General features: G+C 38.6%; 1 protein-coding gene across 1 annotated transcript in view; it reads right to left on the bottom strand.

Moving 5' to 3' along the window:
- The window catches only part of CNTNAP2 (contactin associated protein 2), a 1,871,002-nt gene that overhangs the window by 339,817 nt on the left and 1,506,245 nt on the right, over positions 1-24,940 (bottom strand). The window contains exon 15 of the mRNA XM_046668987.1: positions 5,037-5,164. Within this exon, the coding sequence (XP_046524943.1) occupies positions 5,037-5,164 (128 nt within the window). The remainder of the gene's footprint in view (positions 1-5,036; positions 5,165-24,940) is intronic.

Here is a 24,940-nt window from a genome sequence, read left to right as displayed (position 1 = left end):
GGGCAGGTCACTTAATCTCTGAGACCCAAGCTGCATGTGTGTAAAATGAGAGGCCTGAGCTGCTTGATCGCTAAGACTCTGCCACCGTTACAATGTTGTGACTCTTGGCTCTTGCTTTTAGCTATTCACAAGGCAAGGATACGTAGCTACCCTTTGTGGGAAGAAACGGGGAGAGGAAAAGAATTTGGAGCACCTCCTGAGGAAATAATTACTAAGAGTGATCAAATTTTATCCATTCTAGGATCTGCTCTGGAACCACGCGGACCTTCTGGCTTCAGCCCTGAAACCCTGAAACCGCTTAATCCCCCAGTTCTGTTTTCTCATTGGTTCACTCGAGTCAAAGATATCACTTCACACAGGATGTTGGGAGGGTCAGGAGAGGAAACGAATCTAAAGGCTTGGTTTACAACCTGCATGCTGGGTCCTTTCCCTTTCTTGTCTCTTCCAAGCCAGAAGCAGCAAAGCGAAAGGGAATAAGCAAACTCTTTACTGTCCTCTGGAGCCCGGGAGCAGCTTCCTCTCACAATCTAAATCGCTTGCTGAGCCCTGGGAGCAGCTGCCCCTCCTTGTCCAGTCCCCTTGCACTGCGCCGAGTGTGTCTCATGCAAATGCTCACAGGGAGACGGAGTGGCCAGTGTGTGCCCCTGGTCTTGTCCTGTGGAGAATGACCCTCATATCCATCTCCACTGGAAATGTCTTATCTGTAGAGAAACAATGTGTAGATCCAGTCGTTGCCCTGTCTTTCTTGGTAAGGGAATGGCTGGTTATGGTCCTGGTTTGTAAAATTCTTGCAGTAAAGAGACTCCAGCCTTTGTATTACTCTGGCACATATGATTACTTTCCCAAAGAACAAATGTCCAGACTCATTCGGCTAGAACTCCATCACCACCTGTATTCCTTTCACCTTCGGCTTTGTGTCTGCCCTCCGAGTGTCCCTGAACTGGACGTGTTGTCTACTCTACCTTTTCTTCTTGGCCTCTCTGAGTCACCTCTGTAGCTCGAAGAAATTGAATTTACATCTTAAACCTCCAGCGTGACTCGAGCGCTCTGCTTGCCTAAGCTCGCAGCTGGAGTGGGTTTCCAGCAGGGACTCGCAGGAAGTCCTTGAATAACACGTTTTCCTGAATCGTTTCTACCCAGGGGTTTTGAAAACACGTGCTTTTATAGCAAACTCCCTCCTAATTAATTGTTTAAAGCCCCTGTATCTCTAGAGGTGGAACGAGCAATTTTTACCTCATTACCTAGCAAAAACTCTATTTCCATAATTAATTATGTTCACTATATATAGTACAAATAAGAGCTGCAACTCCAAAATCCAAAATATTTCACTTCTGAACTAATTCTGTAAAAGTTTGGCCACGCCCTCCAAAATGATTGTCTATTTAAATTTGAAAACCATTTCTACTCTGTCAGTGATTTAGATCCTTTAAAAAGATCTTTAAAAAAAAAAAAAAAAAAAAGCTCTTTTGTTTCTTCCAAGGGGAGAGCACGTGGTTTAAGAGGGGAATTTGTAATTTTACCACACTTTTTATCTTAGCTAGCTATCCATCACCAGTCACACCTTCAGTTTCATTTAGATCTGAGGTTTCCATTTGAATATAATTGCAAAACCAAAATACCAAAAAAACACACAAAACGAAAAACTATAAGGGCATAAGCATTTTACAGAACCATACGGGAAGTGCAAGGAGACCTGAGTGGAACTCAGTGATTTTCGTTACCATTTTGATTATATGAGTCTATGAGTTCATATGAATCAAAGTAAAAATGGAACTCAGCAGGCATGACGAAATCAACGAAAACCACTGAAACGGTTGGGCAGAGCCCACAAAAATGGTTTCATTCTCTAAGACTTGGGGATATAACAGGGACTTAATTCAAGAGACAGCTTCGCAGGGCTGTCATCGCTCAGTTCCTCAAACAGAGAGATATTTTCCAATAACGGATTGAGTTTTTTAAACTGTAGCTTCGCACCGACTTCAGTAAATGACACAAAGTAAGTTAATCTCTATAAACAACAGGATAAATGCACTGTACCACTTTTTAAAGTATAAAAATTGGAATTTAAAGCCCCCACCATTCATGCTATATTGGTAACTGTGGGTAGGTGGAGCCAGTGGTGGGATAAGATCCAAATGACTTATTTTTAAAATATTTAAATTTCATCAGCAATCGACTAAGGGAAGAGAATGGCTTCGGGGAAAGAACCCTGACCTTGCGCAGAGAAAGCTGTTTATATTCTCTGCTCCATCTTTCCTCCTGGAGCCTCCCAGAGGGTGAAAGCCTGCACAGAAATGTGTTGTGTAAATGACATTTTAAAAGAAATACTGTGTTCATTTGTAAACCAGAAAGGCTGATATTTACCTTACCTGCCTCATGGGGAGCGGTAAGTGTCTAAGGAAATCATGCATGTGTAAAACCTGGAAGATGCTATGACGTGGAGCACTTTAGCATCAACATGTCCGTGCTAGAACATTCTTAAAGGGAAGCTGGGAATCAGAACTGCTGACTGCTGGCTGGCAATTCAGGCATGAGGTATAGCATTCTCACTTGCCTGTGAAAAAGAAAGATTTCTCCCTCTGTCTCTCAGACACAAAAGTATTTCAAGTAATTGAAATTAAATACTAACTGTGCTTTTGTTTTCATGAAGTACCAGGTAAAACATGGTTTAAAAGTGTCTTGCTGAAGCTGCAGCTCTAGAAGTGTCCTGAGACCACGCAGTGTCAATGAATAAGATGGCTCTTTGTTTTACCAACGGGTCCGAAAAATGTCTGTAAGAACAAAGGCCTTGGAAAAGAAATGCAAATGAACATTGACCACCATGCTTTTCCTATTTTCTCTTTTTAAGTATAAAGCTGCCTGAAATATACTGCCTATCGCTCCTTTCTTGAGCATCAGTTGCAATAGTTTTATATCACAAAATCTAATGTTAAATTATAAAACATTTTGTGTTTTCCAATATTTTTTCATGTGCATTTCTCAAAACAAAGTTTGAACCTCTTTTTTCTTATTCCCCAGTGTACCTAGTAAAGTGCCGGACAAATAACATACACATAATAAATTCTTCCTGAGGACTGATGTATTGATTATGAGAAAACAAGCTTTACTATTAGCCATAAATGGTTAATACAGTCCCACATAACTGGAACCTCCTCTTTAAGATTGGTAGTAAAAGTTTGCAGAAGTGGGATTTGTGTGTGTGTGTGCGTGTGTGAGGTAGATTGGCCCTGAGCTAACATCTGTTGCCAATCTTTCTCTTTTTACTTGAAGAAGATTGCCACTGAGCTAACATCTGTGCCATCTTCCTCTATTTTATGTGGGATGCCACCACAGCATGGCTTGAGGACAAGTGCTAGGTCCACACTTGGAATCCGAAGCTGTGAACCCCGGGCTGCGGAAGCGGAGAATGCAAACTTAACAGAAGGGGCATTTTTTAATTACTGAATGGGAACCTTTTCTCTAATTCAAAGCTAACTTCGAAATTAAAATTGATAAGTGAGAAATATTTTACCTTTATATATTAATGAGTAATTATGCCATAATAAAACTGATTTTCATTAGTCAACACTAGAGAACCTGTCCATTTTGAGAGTGACATTATAGTCCATCTCTCAAAAAACTTGTTTAAAAATGCATATTTATTATTATTTTATGTCGCTATCTTTTTCTCAAGCAGTTGAAACCAACATTCTTCTTGTACTGTTCTTCTAAGCCTGACTAAACAAATGAAGTATTATTGTTTAATAAATGCATCATAAAGACCTTTTGAAAAGTCTCAGTTTTAAAGGTAGTATTTTCATTTTCTCTGTGTAAGAAGAAGAAAATCAGTACAGACTCCATCTCTCTTTTGTATCAGGAACATTGCATTGCTTAACTGCAGATGGCCCCGATTTACAAAGGAATAAACAGTTAAGCATGCATTGTTACAGTCCTTAGGACACCTCTTGGAGTGGATGCAATAATTTATTCCATCGAGCAGGTCTAATTCTCCCTTGATTTATGTAAGTGGTAATAATATTCCATCTCACGGAACGCTTTGCTTGGAGGAATCCTGATCCAGGCACTAAAATCTTTATGGCCTCCCCAGGAGGCGTTGGGACGCAGGTGGTATCCTCATTACTGCAGCCGAGAAAATGGAAGGGTTTGCCTGAGGTCTCCTAGCAAGTCAGTTATTCAGGGAATAGAATCTAGGTCTCCTGATGCCTAGCACACGGTCACAAAAGCAGAGAACTCCCAGAGGAGTCACCCAAATCATGTGTGCAAAGAAGAGGGGAAATGACACCCAGGATGCTCGTTGCAGAAGCCCCGTAGAACCTGTCGCGGTTCCCCTCTGACGGCACATGAAGCACACTGAAGGGTACCAAACAACATAAAACCCTAACGGTGCCCTTAATTAGGTGGGATCATCACTCTAATCCCTGACCTCCCACAGTCCAAGCGAGGAGCCCCGAATTCCTCTCTGTGGTGCCAAATCCTGAAAGCAAGACGTGCTTACAGAAGCAATCTTTGACTTACAAGGGACCATCAAGCTCTGATGATGATGAAATTTGATAGCACTAATGTCAAACTTTATATGGCCATAATCCAAGTTTACAATGATACATTAAGCCACAATGCTACTATTTATATCACCATAAACTGAGTTTATGGTGATATAAATAGCCACGCTAATGGCATTAACAGCAGCACTCAGTGGTCTCACAGCTGTCGAGTGCCACTTTTATGCTATTAGCCTGGCTATTTACATCACCATCAATTTAGGTAGTCAAACTCGTAACATACGAATATACAAAGAAGATGGATATCCACATTTTATGTCCAAATCTGGGCTCCCGTACTGGAGACTGTGTGGCTGTCACTCTCCTCTATGTCTTAAGGTCTATCTAGCTCTTCATTTGGCTCTATCTGCATCCCATGATGTTTCTTTAGGAGTTACAGACGAGCAAGTCTGTTTTCTGCCATCCTCTGATTTTAGCTGGGAAACGCTATTTAAAACTGACATGGAAGTGCAAGCCACAGCTGCTGGGCAAACTTACTGTCTCCTTGGCAGCGCAGGGGACCCACGCTCAGTTTGGCTTCTGAACCTTGCCGGTCGGTATCTCCAACCACCACCTGGCTTACTGGCAGGTGATCCTTGTAGGTTAGGAAGCCAGCGTCCTTCCTCCTGAGTCACAGGGAAAGACAGAAAAGGATGAGGAGACTAAGTTAGAAACATGTCTTTTCTGATAATTAAGTTGTCTAATAATTGACCACATTCCAGTAAACATTCAGAAGTTCAGTAAGTAGAAGCACAGTTAAAGAGCTGTTTTTTTCTCTTCCATCGGGTGGTCTCACAGCACATCGCTCAGAAACGACTGTGACATCTTTTCCTTCTGGAAAACAGAACTGACACCCTGATTTCCAGAGTCACAACCAATATGCCGCATACTATCTTAGGTTGAGGGTAGCTACCACGCTGCTTGACGAACACACACCAAGCGCGGAGCACGCATGCAGAGTTTGCTGTTGTCACAGAATCAGGTTCACCAAAGTCAACCCGATTTCTCGCACAATATACGAAACAAATCCTATTAAAAAAAACCCTTGTTTCCTTAATTGCTTTGTGGCAATTGCTTCAGCGGCTTTCTTCCCTGCTGTGCACCAGCTATAGAAGGGACACTTTTTGTTCCTTCATCTCTTCTTGTTTATTTTAACAACTGAATGAGTTTATGTGAAGTTTCCAACACAGAGCAGGTGCTCACTAGTGTCTATTTCCATCTATAATGAGGGGCGGAGTTGCAGTTCAAGCCAATTTGGTTTTTCTCCTAGATTCTCCTAGATTCGTTCTCCTGCTTACTCTATACTTACCCTGTTTTGGGTCTTGTAACTCTACCCTGTACCACCCTAATAAAGGAAGAGGACAAGGCTAGCTCCACATTAGTGATTCTGGGACAGAGCACAGAAATCCAGGAGATGTTCTTGGGATGGACACAAGGTGAGTTATGCAGCACAGATTTCACCTTGATAGGAAATCCTTGCCCCTTCACCCTCTTTTCACGCTGCTGTGGCTGAGGGATCCCCTCATTTGGGGATGGATGGGTGAGAGGCACAAATCGGTGTAAAGTCATTCTACAAATTCACCCTTCTGCATGATTTTTTTGCACTGTTCAGCCTGAATATTAATAACAATTTTGAAGTTGTACATACAATTGATCATAGAAAAGAAAACTGATTTTGGATGATAGAAGAATGAAAGAGAGTTCAATAATCAGGTTAAAGATTGGCCATTCACATCTCTTGGCAAATAGTACAGGGAATTGTGGGGAACCAACCTGGAGGCCTGCCTTTAAAATGCAATGCTGTTAGGAGCAGTTACTTCTCCTTCTGACCCTCTAGGATGTCAGTGAACATATACTCGCTCATGTGTCAGGACCCACAGACACCCAGGAAGGAATCACAGAATTCAGCTTGTGGACCTCAAACAAGTGTATTTTATACTGTCTTAGTTATTTCATTGCTCTTGAGTTTCCAAAATAAATTATTTTTTTAAATCTGTTTATCGAATGAGAACTAAGATCATGCAGAAAAGCACAATGATTCTTCTTGACATTTTGGCTACTGATGCCCCAGCCTCAAATCTCAGCAGAATCTTTTGCAAACCCAAGTTCTTTGACTAGAACTTCTATCAGTCAAAGTCACGTCAGAGAGGGAACACAGGCTTTGCTATCAAACTTGATCTTTAGGGTTTCTTAAAGGAGCAATAAAGGAAGGCAACCTTTAACAACATCCTGTAATTTGACGACCTACTAGGAAAGATGTGCGGTCCTCTGAAACTGCAGGCTGAGAGTCTCTGCCAGTTCTTCATCATTCAGAATTACGCGACTCTAAGTCAGGGATCCGTAAACGAGGTCCCGAGAGCCATTCATCTTGTCTGTTCTCTGTGGCTCGTGAGCTTAGAATGATTTTTACATTTTAAATAATTGAAAACAAAATCAAAAGCAGAATAATATTTTGTGTCATGTAAAAATCACATGAAATTCAAAGTCAGTGTCCATAAATAAAGTTTTATTGAAATACAGCCCTTTTTTTTTTTTTTAACACATATTGTCTATGGTGCTTTCACAAGACAACAGCAGAGTTGAGTATTTGTGGCAGAGACCATAAGCCCTCAAAGCCTAAAATATTTACCATCTGGCCCTTTTTAGAAAAAGTTTGCCAGCTCCTAGTCTAAATCATCAGTATCCATTTCTCCTTTAGGAATTTACTGAGCAAATATTGCACCGACTATCGCACAACTTGTCTCCATGGTCAAGTGCGGGGTTAGGGGAGGGGCATGAGAGCATCTCTGAGGCAGGTGAAAAAACCATGTAAAATGACATTTATTTAATCTAACAGTAAGAAATAACTTAAACTTGATTAATTATTAACTTTTTGGTTGACTGTGCACTTACGGCAGGCGGTCATGTGTCAGGATGCTCAACATCCTTGCCAACACTTGGTAATGTTGGTTTATTTATGGTGAGTGATACGCTACTTTATAATAAATCTTGTACCAATGTGAGAGCATTTTGAAAACAAATGTTTGGAAATATTCCAACCATTATGTAATCTGATTGCCAAGATTGTATGCACATCACCCTATAAGAATTTACACATCTATATACTTTCACAACCTGAAAATGCAATTTTAAATCCTTGTAATAATCTTATAACTGGAGAGTTCCAGTGGGTTTTTGACATTTTTTAGTACTGAAATGGGCCATTACTCAGTTATTTTATAAACATAACTTATTCACATCAGAGATGACAGAAATTTATAGGCCACATTTTATTAAAACCTTGTATTATTGGTCAATGAAACTGAAAAATTAACATCATGATTCATTAGGTGCACCTAATACTGTACTTTTATCTAGTTTGATATATGTATCTTGAGGTAACATTTTTCAATTATGACAGCCAATAAAGTCAAGTTATCAAATGAACAAAACAGAGAGGCATATCTTCAAATTAGTAATCCAAGATTATACAAAACAATCATATGTTTTCAATCACACTGCAGTTACTGAAAAAATTAGAGAAAAATGATTAATTTCTATTAATATTTTAGAGAAAATATTGTTAATTTCAAACTTTCCATCATTTTAAAAGACTTTGTTTTATACTGAACATAAAATATTATTTCACTAGAAAATAGATCTTATTTTTATACTTATTTGTAAATGTGTGTTCAAAAAATTTTTTTAAATTTTTTTTAATTGCAGCAACATTGGATTGTAACCTTATATAGCTTTCAGATGTACATCATAACATATTTTGAATTCTGTGTAGATTACATCATGTTCACCACCCAAAAACTAATTATAGTCCGTCCCCTCACATGTGAGCCTCATCGCCCCTTTTGCCCTCCCCCCTTTCCCTCTGGTAACCACCTATCCATTCTCTGTTGCTATGTGTTTGTTTGTTGTTGTTTTTATCTTCTACTTATGAGAGAGATCATATGGTATTTGGCTTTCTCCCACTGAGTAATTTCACTCAGCATAATACCCTCAAGGACAATCCATGTTGTCACAAATGGCTGGATTTCATCATTTCTTATGGCTGAGTAGTATTCCATTGTGTATATATACCACATCTTCTTTCAAAAATTTTAATGATAGAGTGAGGATCAAAAAATATGAAGATCACTGCTCTAATTCATAGAAAACAACAATAATAACAGGTCATCCGTCACTGAGTACCTGTGTGTATTCGACTGTTTCTAGTATGTAACATCTAATCTGAAATCAATTCTTCCTTACAGGCATCATTATTCACATTTTACTGATAAGAATCAGAGAATTAATCTTGACCAAGGTCACCAGCTCATAAGTGTAGAGTCTGGATTCAAATCTAGATTATCTGGATCTCAATCTAAGATTTTCTATTAAAAAAAAGGGAGGGGCTAGACGGTGGCGCAGCGGTTAAGTTCACACGTTCCGATTCTTGGTGGCCCGGGGTGTGCTGGTTCAGATCCCAGGGCGGACATGGCGCCCCTTGGCAAGCCATGCTGTGGTAGGTGTCCCACATATAAAGTAGAAGAAGATGGGCACAGATGTTAGCTCAGGGCTAGTCTTCCTCAGCAAAAAGAGGAGGATTGGCAGCAGATGTTAGCTCAGGGCTAATCTTCCTCAAAAAAAAAAAAAAAAAGGGAAAAACCAAAACAGAAGAAAACCAAAAACTGCTATGTCAATTAAAAGCTTTTTTCTTTTAATTCTCCTTTATAGATGAGATGAAAACATACCTTTGTAGATATGCTTAGCTATGCTGAAACATTGAGGTTGTTTGGAGGTAGTAAGATCAAAGATATCTGTAACGTTTTATTCACACCCATCCCCCTACCCCATCTATGTACTGAGTGTAAGAGAGATCGAGAACTACCCCATCCTGAAATCAACCACTGTTTTTAATGGTATATGGGTTTATAAAAGGTTGCAGTTCAGCTAGTAATTATGACACTCAGATATTCCTTATCAAACTAAGAAAACAGGGAAAAATAACTATCAGCTGATAAAAAAAGATAAAGTTACCTTCTCAATCATATTTGATCAGAGATTTAAATAGGGTCCCAGAGATCTTAGAGTCACAAACAACTGTGTGTGAAACTCTGCTGGAAACAAATTGGTTGTGGAAACAAATTCACGGTTGGCAATAGAGTAGTTTGACTAGTACAAAGTTTCTGATGTGATCCTACAGCACAAAGCACTTTCAAAAAATGATGCCTGGGTGAAAAGAAGATAAACTGAGATCTGGGGAGAGGCCCTTCCAAACAACTATAAGACTTCTAATTTAGCACCCGCGTGAAGATTATTTAGCAAGCAAAACAAGCGTTAGTTGAAAGTTATGATCTTTCCAGATCGAGGTCAATCTAATTTAGGGAGATATTCAGTAACTATTTATCATGTTAGCACAATCTAATTACATCTGTTAGTGGGCCCGTACATTAGAAAAATTCCATCATCCATTTCAAACAGGCCCTGAACTCAGACTCTGGCATAATCTCTCTATCAGCATTACTGAAGTAAAGCTCGATTCTATGGATTTTGCTTCTCTAACCTGGCATTACCGTTACCTCGCTTTAGTACTATTTTCCTGAGGAATTCTGTTTTACTCTGCCCTTCTTTCCTTGCCTTCTTTTCTTATTCTGCTGAGAAAGCAAACAAGCCTCTGGGCTGTTCCGTCTATGCTTAGCTCAGTGAAAAAGTAAAAAAAAACCTTAAAGAAAAAGAAACATCCCAAGCTTCTGCAATTGTGAGCCTGCTTTTCTACCAGATGTTATGAAAGTTACCACACTATGAATCTGTCCTATAATTCTAGCAGAAAAGAATGACTTCTCCTTTGTAAAGTTTTAGAAGTACTTGGCTACTTAAAGAAAAAAAACCAGAATTACAGTCAGTGAGTTTTCCAGAATAGCTATAATAAAAAAAGACAGATAATAACAATCGTTGACGAGGATTTGGAGAAACTGGAATCATCATACACCATGGCTGGTGGGGTTGTAAAGTGGCACAGTCACCTTTGAAAACAGTTTGGCAGTTTCTTTCTTTTGAGGAAGATTAGCCCTGAGCTCACATCCACCGCCAATCCTCCTCTTTTTGCTGAGGAAGACTGGCCCTGAGCTAACATCTGTGCCCATCTTCCTCTAATTTATATGTGGGACACCTGCCACAGCATGGCTTGACAAGTGCTGAGTAGGTCTGCACTGGTGAATCCCAGGCCGCTGAAGCAGAACGTGTGAAGTTAACCACTGTGCCACTGGGCTGGCCCCAAGTTTGGCAGTTTCTTGAAAGTTAAACATAGATTTACCATATGATTCAATAATTCCATTCCCAGATATCTACCCAGGAGCAAAGAAAGCATATGTCCACCCAAAGACTTTCAGGTAGATGTCCACAGCAGCTTTATTCATGACAACCCCAAAGTGGAAACAACCCAAATGTCTATCAACTAGGGACTGGATAAACAAAGTGTAGTATACCCATACAGTGGAACATTATTCATCAATAAAAGAAATGAAACCTGGATACATATTGCAAAATGAATAAACCTGAAAAACATTATGCTAAGTGAAAGAAGTCAGACACGGAAGACCACATACTTTATAATTCCATTTATATGAAATGTCGAGAAAAGGCAAATGTATAGAGACAGAAAGTAGATTAGTGGTTGCATGGGGCTGTGGACGGGAACAAGGATTAACGGTAAACAGAAATCTCATAGGGGTAATGGAAATGTCTGAAATCTGAATTGTGGCGATTTGTTGCACAACTCAGTGGATTTACTAAAAATCTTTGAACTGTATACTGAAAATGGGTGAATGTCATGGTATGTGAATTATACTTCAATAAAGTCATTAAAAAAAGAACCGTAGATAGCTGTGAATACCGATTGCCAGTGAGGAAAGACATTTCCTTTCCACATGTCTTCCTGGAAGTATCAGGATATGGAACTATGAATGGGTATATTTCCTGGCTTCAGAGTCTTCTACTTTGTGACTGTGAAGCTGGGTCTACAAAATCTTTACTGACTCCCTTTTTTAGGGGCTTTACCCTGCTTTTAAAGTTTTTATCAATGTTTACATATTCCATTGGCCTTGCTTCCTGGAAGTGTCTCAGAACGCCCTTCCCAGGACACCCTCATTCATCTGCTCCCCTCACCCTTGACCTCGCTCTATAAACATTCTTTAACATGAGTTAAAAATTTAAAACGGCACAGAGCATACACCAGTTTCACCATGTTCCAGTCTCATCCTCCTTCTTTATTCAGAATTTATACCCTTCACCCCAACCTGCTGTACCTGTCACCTTCCCAAACTTTAAAATAGGAACTGTACCTCATTCATTGAAAACTAAACATCCTTGCTTTTCTAGGACACGCCTAACAGTAAAATTCTGTTCAACTGTCACCATATACAATCGTAATATCTAGGAAATGGCAACATTTTCTAGCATTAACTCTTCATCTCAAGGACTGTTTCTAAGGTTTTTGGAATCTCTTGTGTGATTTTTGGTTCAGATAATATGTTCACTTTATCTATAGGTCTTTGTATCTTTTCTCTTGAACCTTTCTGCCTCCTAACAGCCATCCCCAGACAACCCGTACCTTTTCCATAGCAAGTACTCAGAAAAAGTACGTCAAAAGGTAAAAACCTACAAGAATTGTCCTCAGTTTTCCTGGAAAGTTATTATTCTACTAATAACTTCCACTAAAGATGTTAGATTGGTTAGTAGTTATTTTTATTAAAAGATTTTTACGTTGTTCTTATTTTTTCATCTCTTAAATCAAAAATCACATAAATAACTTACAGTTGATGGAGTTTTAAAATATTTACACTGCTTTCCCATGGATGATCTCATTTGATTCTTGTAACTTTGGAGATACAAGAAAATAGAGATATACAGTTGAACCTGACAAATTTTGATTCCCAAATAATCATTCGGGAACACATCCATTACACAGAATGAGACAGACTCTACCCAGGAATGAGATGCTTCTTTAGGGTAGAATACTAAATACTTCCTAATTATTCACAATAAAACAAGGTACATAAAAATGTTGGCCAAGGCTAGTTCTAGTTAGAAATTTTTTTTGAAGTAAATAAGAATTTTTATTCTGTCTTTTTTTGGGTTCCCAACTCCATCTTTCCATATCTTCTCTGCCTGGGGATGCATCCCACTGCCTTTCTCTTAACTGGAAACTAATGCTCTCATTCTTCCTCTGGCTCCTATTAAAACCTGCTTTCAGAGAATAGTGTGACAAACCATTTATTCCCATCGTTTTTAATAGAAGCAATGCTCTAAGGAAATGAAGGGCTAGTCTTAGAAACTACATTTCCATGACTTGGCGGTTGGATTGGGGAGAGAGAGGAACATTCTGGCATCATTGAAATGACTACATGAGGGCTACATGTTCTCCAAAGGGCAGCCCTACTGTCACCACAGAGCAGGTTTGCCAGTTCCTCTAGTTTTATTTACAAAAATCACCATCAGAAGTCAACGCGTTTGTTCAAAGAACACATAGGGGCTACCTCAGAATGGCTGGATCATCAGAGGCTGAAATAAACAACAGAACTGTCTGATACACAATGAAGTAGAACTTTTAAAATACTTCTAATGGTGTCTTCAGTCACCATTGAGCTTTCCTCAATGGATGTAAGGTAGTATTCTCTATAAAGCAATTAGAGTAATTACGAAAACAACCATCACGATTAGATCTTTAGAATCCATGTCTATGTCCCCTATGAAACGAAAGTAATTACAGATTCAATTACTCCTTTTCAGTGGGAATAGCTTAGGCTTTTTATAAATGCAAGACAATTATCTGTTTAGTTTAGAATCTCTTAGAAAACCCTTGTAACCATTTCAGGATTCTGTACAAAATGTTCTTCTTTGATTTTCCTTCTGGAATGCAAGTTCCCTGAGGCCAGAAAAATGGTCTCTTGCAACTTTATAAACCAAATTCTGGTAGGCACCTAAAAGTGTCTCACTCCATATGTTTCATGACAGAACAAATACATGAATAAACATAGAAGTTAACTAGGTACAATGCTAAAATAGTAATCAGTGTGTGCTTCCGATCAATGGCGAGAGATGAGAAAGAAAATCTTTCTTGTAATTGGAGTTCCTTGAATGCTCTTGAAATGCTTTTATTATTCCTTTCCTGTTATTTTTTTTTCTCTTTAGAAAGTAGTATTCAATTAAAAGCCTCATATATAATTAATACAGTGGAAAGGGCACAGGAATTCAATCTTAAAGACTGCAATCTAATTCAGTTCTGCCTCTACATAAAAGTAAGGTGCTAAATTTATCTGGGCCATTGTTTCTTTCCATAGATAAGTTATGATATATTTGGGTTCTGAAGGGTTTCAGAATATCCAACTCCAAAATATGCTTCTTCGGCACACAGATTATTTTCAGCTAAAGGCCACTGAGATTGGTAGACATGAAAAGCTCTAAAAACAGGGCAAACGCTTTCCTTTTATACAGGAAATTTCCATTCGTAAGGATGTCTCCCTTTTCTGTACCTGAGGATGACTCTTAACTGCATTCAATGGAGAAAGTACTGACTTACATCTGTACAACAAATCTTCCTAAACAACTCTTCTTTCCATACTTTTCCTGGTCATCTTCTGATAACTTGGCTCCCCCACCCAGAAGCCCCAAATCCCTTGTCCTTTGGCTTCAGATTGTATATAAGTCCAAGCTCTAACCATCCCTTTGGGTGGTACATCGCTGGGTGCCCCCAGGTGTACATGCAGCGTGCACATGTTAATAAACTTCTGTTTGTTTTTCGCTTGCTAATCTGTCTTTGGCCAGTCCAATTTAGAGGATCCTAACTGGAGAAACTAAGATGGGTAGAGGAAAATATTTTTTTCCTCCGCTATAGTTCTTTAATTCTACTTATGTTTGTTTGTTTGTTTCGTAATTCTGGAACAAGTAGTAATCATTTGAACAAACTTGGCATCCTTAAATGTGTGGCATAAAACATAACAAATGTTAGGTCTGCTTTTCACGGGGTGGGGTCACTGGGAGCCCTGTGAAGATAGGGCTTCATGCTTTATGTAGTTTCCCCAGAAGCTGTTAGGACAATATCTAGTATATATTTTGGGAAATTATCTGGTTATCACCCCCATCTTTCAGATATGGTAATAGATTTGAAATAAAACTAAGGTACTCAACTAATTGTGTCTAAACTAGAAAAAACAGACCAATCTCTACTACTCTAGAACTTATGAGAAGATGCATGTTTACCTTTCTCAAATTCTGCTAAAATAATTTCAATTGTTTTCCTTTAAATGATGTGGAAATCTATTTTTTATCATATAGGAAAATTGTCTCTCTGGATTGAAGACTACTTTGGGCTGTTTACAGCTTACTTTGTCTATCTACATTCATGTTTTCCCTCAGGAAGGGTTCCTTGTGTTTTTGAAAACTGTGCATCATAGATTATAGGATTAGTGAAGAGGGAGTCCTTGATGTGCGGGCTCCTTCCCATTTCCACATATTTTCATCTCTAGCAATTAATGGCCAACTGCTAGCATCTCACAAGTAGTCATTGGGACAGCCTTCACTTACACTGGCCCAGTATATCTTTAAAAGTCAGGGTGGATGTTCTGGCTCCTCTCAGTTTCCCAAAGCTTTATTGCTAACCGGCAGACAAATGCAGAAATTGGAATGCCACATGCATCTGATCACTTATGATTCCCCTCTGCTTTTGTGTGGTTCACCTCCAGTGTCGCTCACGGTTTGATGGCCCCTGGGTGGGTTCCTTTCAAGGTTACTCATGGCTGGCTTCATTCCACAGGTTCTACATCTGGTCAACAGGGCACAGCAATGTATACTTATCCCAGGGAACTATGAAAGGGGATGCCACTGGCAACACGCCCATGCTCTTTCACCTTGAAGTTAGGCAGGAATATGCCAGGTTGGTGTGAGTCAATGATCCTGTGTCTGTCTTCCTATGGCAGTCACGGGTCAAGCTCCCTGATTCATTCTCTTGAAGATCTCCCTTCCCACTCTCATGATGGTGGAGATGGTTGGGGGAGACAGACTATACTAACAACTCTGCAAATAAATCTTTCCTGTTGGTATCTTAGACTTCTCCAGGAACTCTGAGGCTTCTCCTACGTCACCTGAGGTAGATAATTGGGTAACGCTGGCAGAGCTGCACTCAGCTTTAGAATATGGGGATACTTGTCCCCTCAGTCTGGTTCACAGCCTTGGAGCCAGTGCTGAAACTCCAAGAAAACAGAGGAAATCTAATGTATAATCCCTTCCTAGCCAATTTCTAAACCTAGCCAATTTTTATATCATCAGATTTTTATCTAATTTGCTCTGTGTAAAGTATTCTTTCACTGTTCCCACAGATGTCCACAATCATGAAAAATAATAATCAGATTCTATATTCTCTAAATTTCACTTAAATAGATTGGTCCACCCAAAAGAGCATTAGTTCTGATGAATCTAGTTTCAGAAGGAAGTTCAATATACCTTGAATTTTTATTTTATGGATTTGACCATCCTAAAAGGTGCTACTTTTCAATGATACAATCATTCTTCTTTCAGCTAAGAAGCACTACTTTTTCTTCCCATTGCCATTTCTAAAGCCCCCTCCAAATAACACAAATCTGTAGAAATGATTCTTATATTGATTACTACCACAATCTTTTCTCTACAAACATCAAATCATCTTTGACATACTTTATCATCCCCACTTCATCTCAGTAGCCATTTTGCTGTCCTACTGGACACAAAAGACTTGTCTGAAGGTGGAAGCAGTTTCCTTTATCTGTCTCTGAATACTGTAGGGCCCTTAAGATGATCAATGTTTGTTTTTATGTTACCAATATCTGAGATGCTGTGGGGTATAAACATGTGAAAAAGGCCTCAGCTACAATAATGAAAAGAACTTTCTCTTTGGGATGAGATGGTCCAAATGAAAATAAAATTGAAAAACATCCCTCAGTAACTGGGACAAATGTGAGTCAGAAGGCAGCCAAGGAAAGAAGCTTAAGATTGCTATCAGACTCAAGCATGAAGGGACAAGGACAACCCAAGGAAATGACCTAAAATTTGGGTAGGAGCCAAAAGAATTATGTATAACATAAGCCAAAGGAATAGAGAGTTTCAGGGAGAAAAAAAGTGGTTAATTATATTAAATATTGCAAAAATCTCTAGTATTTAAAAATTAAAGAATGCACATCAGGTATATCAATATGGAGATCACTGGTGGACATACGTAAAAGACTTCCAGTAGAGTAATGAAGAAAAAGTTAAATGATTGATAATCAAATGGGAAATGAGAGAGGAGAGACCAACCCTAACCTCTTGTTTTGAAGTTGGAATGAGAAATGAGAAATGGAAGAAGCTATAGGGTAGAAGCTGGAGGAGTTTGCAGCATTAGATGTTGTTTATAGACTTGGAGCTGAATCAATTATGTTTTATCACATATGTCTGTAACCAATTTGCCAACATTATTTTACAAGCTTGGAAGCAAAACCCACGAATGTCTTATGTATATAGATAGCATGTAACTTTGTCCAGAGGATGACTCGAAGTGGCATATAATTAGGACATTCTGACCAATGCTGGGGAATATAAATAACATGTTCAGCGTCCTTTTATTTCAGATCCAGCGAACAAAGAGCACCTGGGTCTCTTTCTTCAAATCATAACTAATCAATCAATGTACACCTGGCCTTTCTGAAATATGATAGCCAGCATATTTTGGGAAAAGATTCTTGGGTCTGCACTCTTAGAGAAAATGACTGAAAGAAGAACTAACTGAATAATTTCACAGCGAGGTTCTGAGCATTGGGGTTAGCTCTTGCCAGCTGGGGCTTTGATGTTTATTGGGTTTGGAGAAAAACAGAAATTCAGTAATCCTCTCAGGGACATTCTCAAACTTCAGTTAATTAGATTTTAATAAACAAGGTCATCTTTATTGGCAAGCTTACTTTGTAATTTAGAGGCTGAACCATTTATGATGCAGTCCAACTTAGGCAAATTAAAAGGCATATAAATCCTCCCCTCAGAAGAAAGGCAATAAAAATCCATCACTCTTAACTGAGGGACAGCAAATACCATCAAAGAAAAGAGTGAGTGGCCTGAACTTGTAGGGCTATGCAAATCCTGAACAATGCAAAACTCAATCTATGGCAGTTTTATGGAGCGAATAAAGCATATGAGTGTCTTGGTTATATGGATTCATTTTGCTCTTGTGAGGAACCAGGAGGAGAAACTGCCACATTCTTCTGATAGGGCAGAGCGTCCAGTTTGCAAATAATCTGAAAATGGAAAAAGAAAGTGGTGCAAACAAGCCTGGGGAGGATTTAGGCATTTTATTTCCTTGAAGTGCATACAGTTTTGATGACTGATTCTAACCTGACCTAGAGGTTATTGTATTAGTCTGCTTGAGCTGCCATGACAAGACGCCATGGATTGGGTGACTTAAACAGAAGGCACAGGTATTTTCTCACAGTTCCGGGGGCTAGAAATTCAGGATCAAGGTACCAGCAGGGCTGCTGCCTGGCGAGGTCTCTCTCCTTGGCTCGCAGATGGCTGTCTTCTCGCAGTGTCCTCACACAGCCTTTTCTCTGTGTGTGTGCGTGCACGCACACACACAGAGCGAGCTCTGCTGTCTCTTCCTCTTTTTAATAAGGACACCAGTCTCATTGGACTAGCCTTCCACCCTTATGACCTCATTTAACCTTAATTATCTCCTTAAAGACCCTATCTCCAAATACAGTCACATTGGGGGTCAGGGTTTTAACACATGAATTTGGGGGGACATAATTCACAATCAAGTCCATACAGTTGTATATAACTTTTTATGTTAGGTTTTGGGAAACATTAGTTCTGGGAGATGGTAATAAGTTTTCTGAGGAACAAAAGAAGATATTTGGTCTCCCAAGTGTGGGAAATGTTATATATTCTATATTTCACTCTTGGAGACCCAAAATACCAATTAGTATAATAAAAACTAAGAGAATTCTTTCATTGAGTAAAATATGAGAAGCTATTTAACTTATACATCCATCAACAGAGGAATGATAAATAAATTGTGATACATTCACGTAATGGATTAAGACTCAGCAATGAAATAAAATGAACCGTAGCTACGCACAAAAACATAGTGACCTTCAAAAACATAACATTGATGAAAAAAGTCAGACAGGAAAGGTACTTGCTGGATGATTCTATTTATATGCTGGTCAAGAACATGCAAAAATAATCTAACATAACAGAAGTCAGAACAGTAGTTAACTTTGGCAGGATTGTCTAGGGGGGGTGCGAGGGAGCTAGGGAGCTGACCGTGTTCTATATCGTGATCGGGGTAGTGATTTTACAGGCACAACAATATATAAAATGATTCAGCTGTACATTTAAGATCCATACGCTTCACTCTATGAAAGTTATAGCTCAAGAGGGAAAAAGCATTGGTGGCTTATTATTGCTTTCTAGGACCAAGCTGAAATTCCCAATCCTGGTCCCTTCACAATGTGAGCCCAACTTACTCTTCCAACATTGCACATGCTCTGAGGGTTCCAGACATATAGAATATAATCTAGTGTCCACTCCTTGCCTCCTGAACCATTTATTATTCAACCTTGTTTACTTTTACACTCTCCTCTGCACATGTTGTTCCCTTTTCAGGGAAGTCCTTTCTCTTTATCCTGCCTATTGAAATTCCACTCATCCTTAAGACATTGTCCAGTGGTCATCTCTTTTGTGAAACTTTCCCTGAGATCTCCAAAATGAATTAATTCCTTCTCCCTCTGGGCTTTCATAGAAAATCATTTATATGGACAATATAGTTATAGATTAGGAATTTTCTGGGACTTGCTTGGTTTCAAATATTTGTCTCTTTGTCTCCATAGTACATTCCTTCTATATATCCTCATTTTTGGATTGGAGTATGTGGCCAACAAAAACATAACTCTAATAATACAGTAGATTTTATAATTCTCCATCCTCCTTAGTTCAATGTGACCTTATTTCCTTGAATAAAGATTATATCTTACTCATTGTTGTAGCCATAAGACTTGATCTTGACATTGCAATGGCAAGCAGCTCTGTATTACAAGTAAATTACACCTTTCTAAGAGCAGACAATTTGCACTTTGAATTAACCTTGGCATATATCTTTGCCACATTTTTGTTGACATAATTAAGTGATTGTAAGATGAAATTTTGATAGGATCATTTACAATATCCATATTTTTCTTGGACAAGATGGTATTCTGTTTAAGAAAAGAGGGTTTAAGTGTCAAACTGTGTTTCATTTCTATGTCCTCCTTCCACATTGAGCAACTTACTTTAACCGACCATAAATTACTTGGCACAGTCCCTGGCACATACTAAGTATTCAATAAATATTAGGTTAAACTGTATAAAATTTCCAATATTCAGCTGTATTTGATGTACAAAAATGGCAGTTTCATATGGTTTAATGTAATGTTAACTATTACTAAAATCATTATCACTTTTTGCAACACTGTCCAAAAACAGCTCAAAATCATTTCCTTTTTAATTTTTAGTATCACTAGAACACAAACTCAACACACGCATAAAGAAGGCTAATTCTGCTTTAGGCTTATGCTTTCTCCCAGGTAATGGAGGATGATCTCTGTCAAAAGCAGGAAAGAGCTCAAGACAGAGAGGGACAACCTAACAGTCTCCAGCTCCTCCTCTGAGCTTGGCTGCCTCTTGAACAGCTTCATGGGTGTCAAACTTAACGCCCAGAGCACATAAACTAACGTGCTAACTCAAGTGCACACATTCTAACTGATCCAAATATGAATTTCTTTTTCGAAAAAAGACTCATGAACTTACTCGTTAGAACTTTCAGACAGAATTTTCTTCTTCATTCATTCAACAAATAATAATTGAGAGCCCACTAGGTCCTAGGCTCTGCCAGTGGTCTGGTGGGGAATGGAAAAATTAATGTTGTAGCTTCAGTCTGCAAGAAGCATATTGCTTACTAGGCTACTCATATCTTGCGTATGTTTTCCATAACTGAATAAATAAATTATTAAGATATTCCTCCACCACAACATGTCAGGGATTTGTCTGTTTCATTTATGTTTCTCTTTACTAATTTTCTGTTCTGTTGTGTTCCCCCATTTTTTCCTTCCTTAGTATTTAATTTCTATAGATCTTTATGAACAAAGTTTACCCCCTTTGAATACTTTTAATCTCCTAATTTAAGTCCTTTAATTAAGTGCATATTCGATTAAATAGTTATAAGCATTCTTAAGGGAATCATGCATTTTAATTATAATTAGATAATGAATATTCAATTACTGACATTCTGAAATAAAAATTATAATGCCAGTGAATAAAATGCAAAATATCTAGAATCTTTTATTACAGAATTACCAAGGAGGATAATCTACTGGGAATAACTAATTTGTTCAAGCTGGTTAAAGTAAGTGCCTGTGAAAGTAAATGTTTTAATATTACCTGACAGAAATGTGCTCCTTTTTATTTAATGCCTTTTATTGGAAGACTGTAGAATGCATTACTAGTAATGCTGTTCCTGGATACAATGACCCTTTGAGAAGGTGGACAGTGGTATAGTTCACAGATCCCAATGTTTAAAATGTAAACCAGCGGCGTGGGATGGAGAAGTCCCTTCTCTATGTGTACCTTTTCATCATCTTGTGCATTGATGCTCTGTGTATCTGTTAAATGACCACACCAGCTCATTTCAAATGGGCATACAAGAGGTACCTCTCTGACTTCTCCAGGAAATAGCAAATATCCTTGGTCTAGAAAGTAAAATAGATCAAAAGAAAGCAAAACTATTTAGAAGGAGGCAGAAGAGAGAGAGAAAGAGAAATGGATCTTTCATTTCAGTATATTCTAGGCATAAAAAGAAACAAAATGTTGAGGCAAGCAGAAGAGAGAAATTCAGCACAGGGAATATAAATTAATTGCTAGAAGGAGAATACAGACTTCACAAGGAGCCAGGTAGAAGATATTTGATATGAATAGGTAGTTTTGAGAAGGAGACAGAAGTGCATAGAATTCAAAGATACTTGATTCAGAAGGCTTATTACAAATAGGGGATATACTGCACTTCTGTAATCTGTGTGCAGTTACCTCCCTGCATATAATTTGTGTCTTTCGATAACCTTAGAACTATGTTTTTGTTGCACTCAAGAATTATCTGCATGTAGGCTGTTACTCATACCCACGATGTACAGAGAAGAAAATAAAGGCTTATTTCTAGGGCTTCGAAAAGAAGAAAGAGTCTAAGGTACTTGGATATAGCATCTTTGGCCGAGAGAGGGTCCTTGGGTGCCACAGGGGGACAGCCTAACTCACCACTGCCTGCTTACCTCTGACCTCAGGATGTTGGGCTTGTCCTGTTTTTTAATTTACTTGGAACAGGAAATAATGTTCCAGCTCATACTGGTCAAACACTGTGTATTAGCATCGCTATTATACAATCTCCTTTTTCCTTGCCCATTTGGAATATTCTCATATTTGGAAGGCTAACTTCTGGCAATGCAAATTTAGGCATGTGTTTTAATCGAATATACTGAACTTTTAATAACTTCACTACTGGGAACCAGGCCCGTCTCATTGGTTAGTCATTGCCAAGCATTGGGTTTCTTGGCCATTTGCTGCTTCAAATTCTGCCAGTGGTGGCATAAAGCTCCTTCACATAACCCTGACTTGTCCCACTCATTCATCAGTTACAGATGCTGACTTATGCATTCCACCACATAATTCATCTGCTTCTTCCAGCCCTCAATAAACACTGGTTATTATTTTCTCTCACCATGCAGGAACACTACATTACAGTGTAAGGATCTCAACTTAAGAGCCTAAATTATAATCACCCCATGATTCTGATGATTCTGCCAGGCTTGTAGTGGGAATGGTGGGCCAAGGGGTGGCTTGTCAAGGTGGTAATTTGCATGAAGTAGTCAGCATTCTTCTGAGCCTAAGAGAAGAAGAGAGCTGAAGGAATAAAGCTTGGTCCTAGATAGTGAACCAGGCGGGGGGAAAAGGAGTAATTCTGAATAGAGTAAGATGACACTCAAATGCTTTCAAGTTACTGCTAAAAAGGATTTAATGAAAAACTGACTTAAGAATGACAGATGGCCAACAGGTATATGAAAAGGTGCTCAACATCACTAATCAGCAGGTAAATGCAAATCAAAACCAAAATGAGATATCACCTCACACCTGATAGAATGGCTATTATCAAAAAGACAAGAGATAACAAGTGCTGACAAGGATGTGGAGAAAAGGGAACTCTTGTGCCCTGTTGGTGGGAGTGTAAATTGGTGCAGCCACTATGGAAAACAGTATGGAGGTTCCTCAAAAAATTAAAAATAGAACACCACATGGTCATCTCAATAGATGCAGAGAAAACATTAGACAAGATCCAACAGCCGTTTATGATAAAAACTCACAATTAAACGGGTATAGAAAGAAAGTACCTCAACATAATAAAGACCATATATGACAAACCCATAGCCAACATCATACTCAATGGGGAAAAACTGAAAGGCATCCCTCTGAGAACAGGAACAAGACAAGGGTGCCCACTCTCACCACTCTTATTCAACATAGTACTGGAGGTGTTGACCACAGCAATTAGGTAGGAAAAAGAAACAAAAGGAATCCAAAGAGGCAATGAAGAAGTGAAACTCTTGCTGTTCGCAGATGACATGACCTTATATATAGAAAACCCTAAAAAAATCCATCAGAAAGCTACTAGAAGTAACCAACAATTACAGCAAAGTTGCAGGGTACAAAATCAATTTACATAAATCAGTAGCATTTCTATACTCTAATAATGAACTAACAGAAAAAGAACTCAAGAATACAATCCCATGTACAATCACAACAAAAAGAATAAAATATCTTGGAATAAATTTAACCAAGCAAGTGAAAAACCTATACAATAAAAATGACAAGACTTCCCTGAAAGAAATTGATAATGACACAAAGAGATGGAAAGACATTCCATGCACATGGATTGGAAGAATAGACATAGTTAAAATGTCCATACTACCTAAAGCAATCTACAGATTCAATGCAATCCCAATCAGAATCCCAACAAAGTTCTTCACAGAAATAGAACAAAGAATCCTCAAATTCATATGGGGCAATAAAACACCCCAATTTTGCTAAAGCAATCCTGAGAAAAAACAGCAAAGCTGGAGGCATCACAATCCCTGACTTCAAAATATACTATAAAGCTATCGTAATCAAAACAGCATGGTACTGGTACAAAAACAGGCACGCAGATCAATGTAACAGAATTGAAAGGCCAGAAATAAAACCACATATCTATGGACAGCTAATCTTCAACAAAGGAGCTGAGAACATACAATGGAGAAAAGAAAGTCTCTTCAACAAATGGTGTTGGGAAAACTGGACAGCCACATGTAAAAGAATGAAAATAGACCATTCTTTTATGCCATTCACAAAAATAAATTCAAAGTGGGTCAAAGATTAAAGGTAAGAACTGAAACCACAAGACTTCTAGAAGAAAATATAGGCAGTACACTCTTTGACATCCATCTTAAAAGGATCTTTTTGGAGACCACATCTTCTCAGACAAGGGAAACAATAGGAAGAATAAACAAATGGGACTTCATCAGACCAAAGAGCTTCTACAAGGCAAGAGAAAACAGGATTGAAACAAAAGCACAACCCACTAACTGGGAAAAAATATTTGCAAATCACGTATCTGACAAAGGGTTTATCTCCATAATATATAAAGAACTCACGCAACTCAACAACAAAAAATCAAACTACCTGATCAAAAAACGGGTAGGGGATATGAACACACATTTCTCCAAAGAAGATATATGGATGGCCAATAGGCACATCAAAAGATGCTCATCATCACTGATCAGCAGGGAAATGCAAATCAAAACTACACTAAGATATCACCTTACACCCATTAGAACGGCTAAAATAACCAAGACAAAAAATAACAAATGTTGGAGAGGTTGTGGAGAAAAAGGAACCCTCATCCACTGCTGGTGGGAATGCAAATTGGTGTGGCCACTGTGGAAAACAGTATGGAGATATCTCCAAAAATTAAAAATAGAAATACCATATGACCCAGCCATCCCACTACTGGGTATCTATCCAAAGAAACTGAAATCAGCAATTCAAAGAAACTCATGTACCCCTACGTTCACTGCAGCATTATTCACAATAGCCAAGATGTGGAAGCAACCTAAGTGCTCATCGACTGATGATTGGATAAAGAAGACATGGTAGAGATGTACAATGGAATACTATTCAGCCATAAAAAAGGATAAAACTGTACCATTCGCAAGAACATGGATGGACCTTGAGGGTATTACGTTAAGTGAAATAAGCCAGATAGAGAAAGACAAACTGTATGATTCCATTCATATGTGGAAGATAAACACACAGACAGA

Source organism: Equus quagga, chromosome 8 (genome assembly GCF_021613505.1).
Source record: "Equus quagga isolate Etosha38 chromosome 8, UCLA_HA_Equagga_1.0, whole genome shotgun sequence".
NCBI lineage: Eukaryota > Metazoa > Chordata > Mammalia > Perissodactyla > Equidae > Equus > Equus quagga.
The sequence above is the reverse complement of the archived record's forward strand: the minus strand, read 5'-3'. Positions and strand labels throughout refer to the sequence as shown.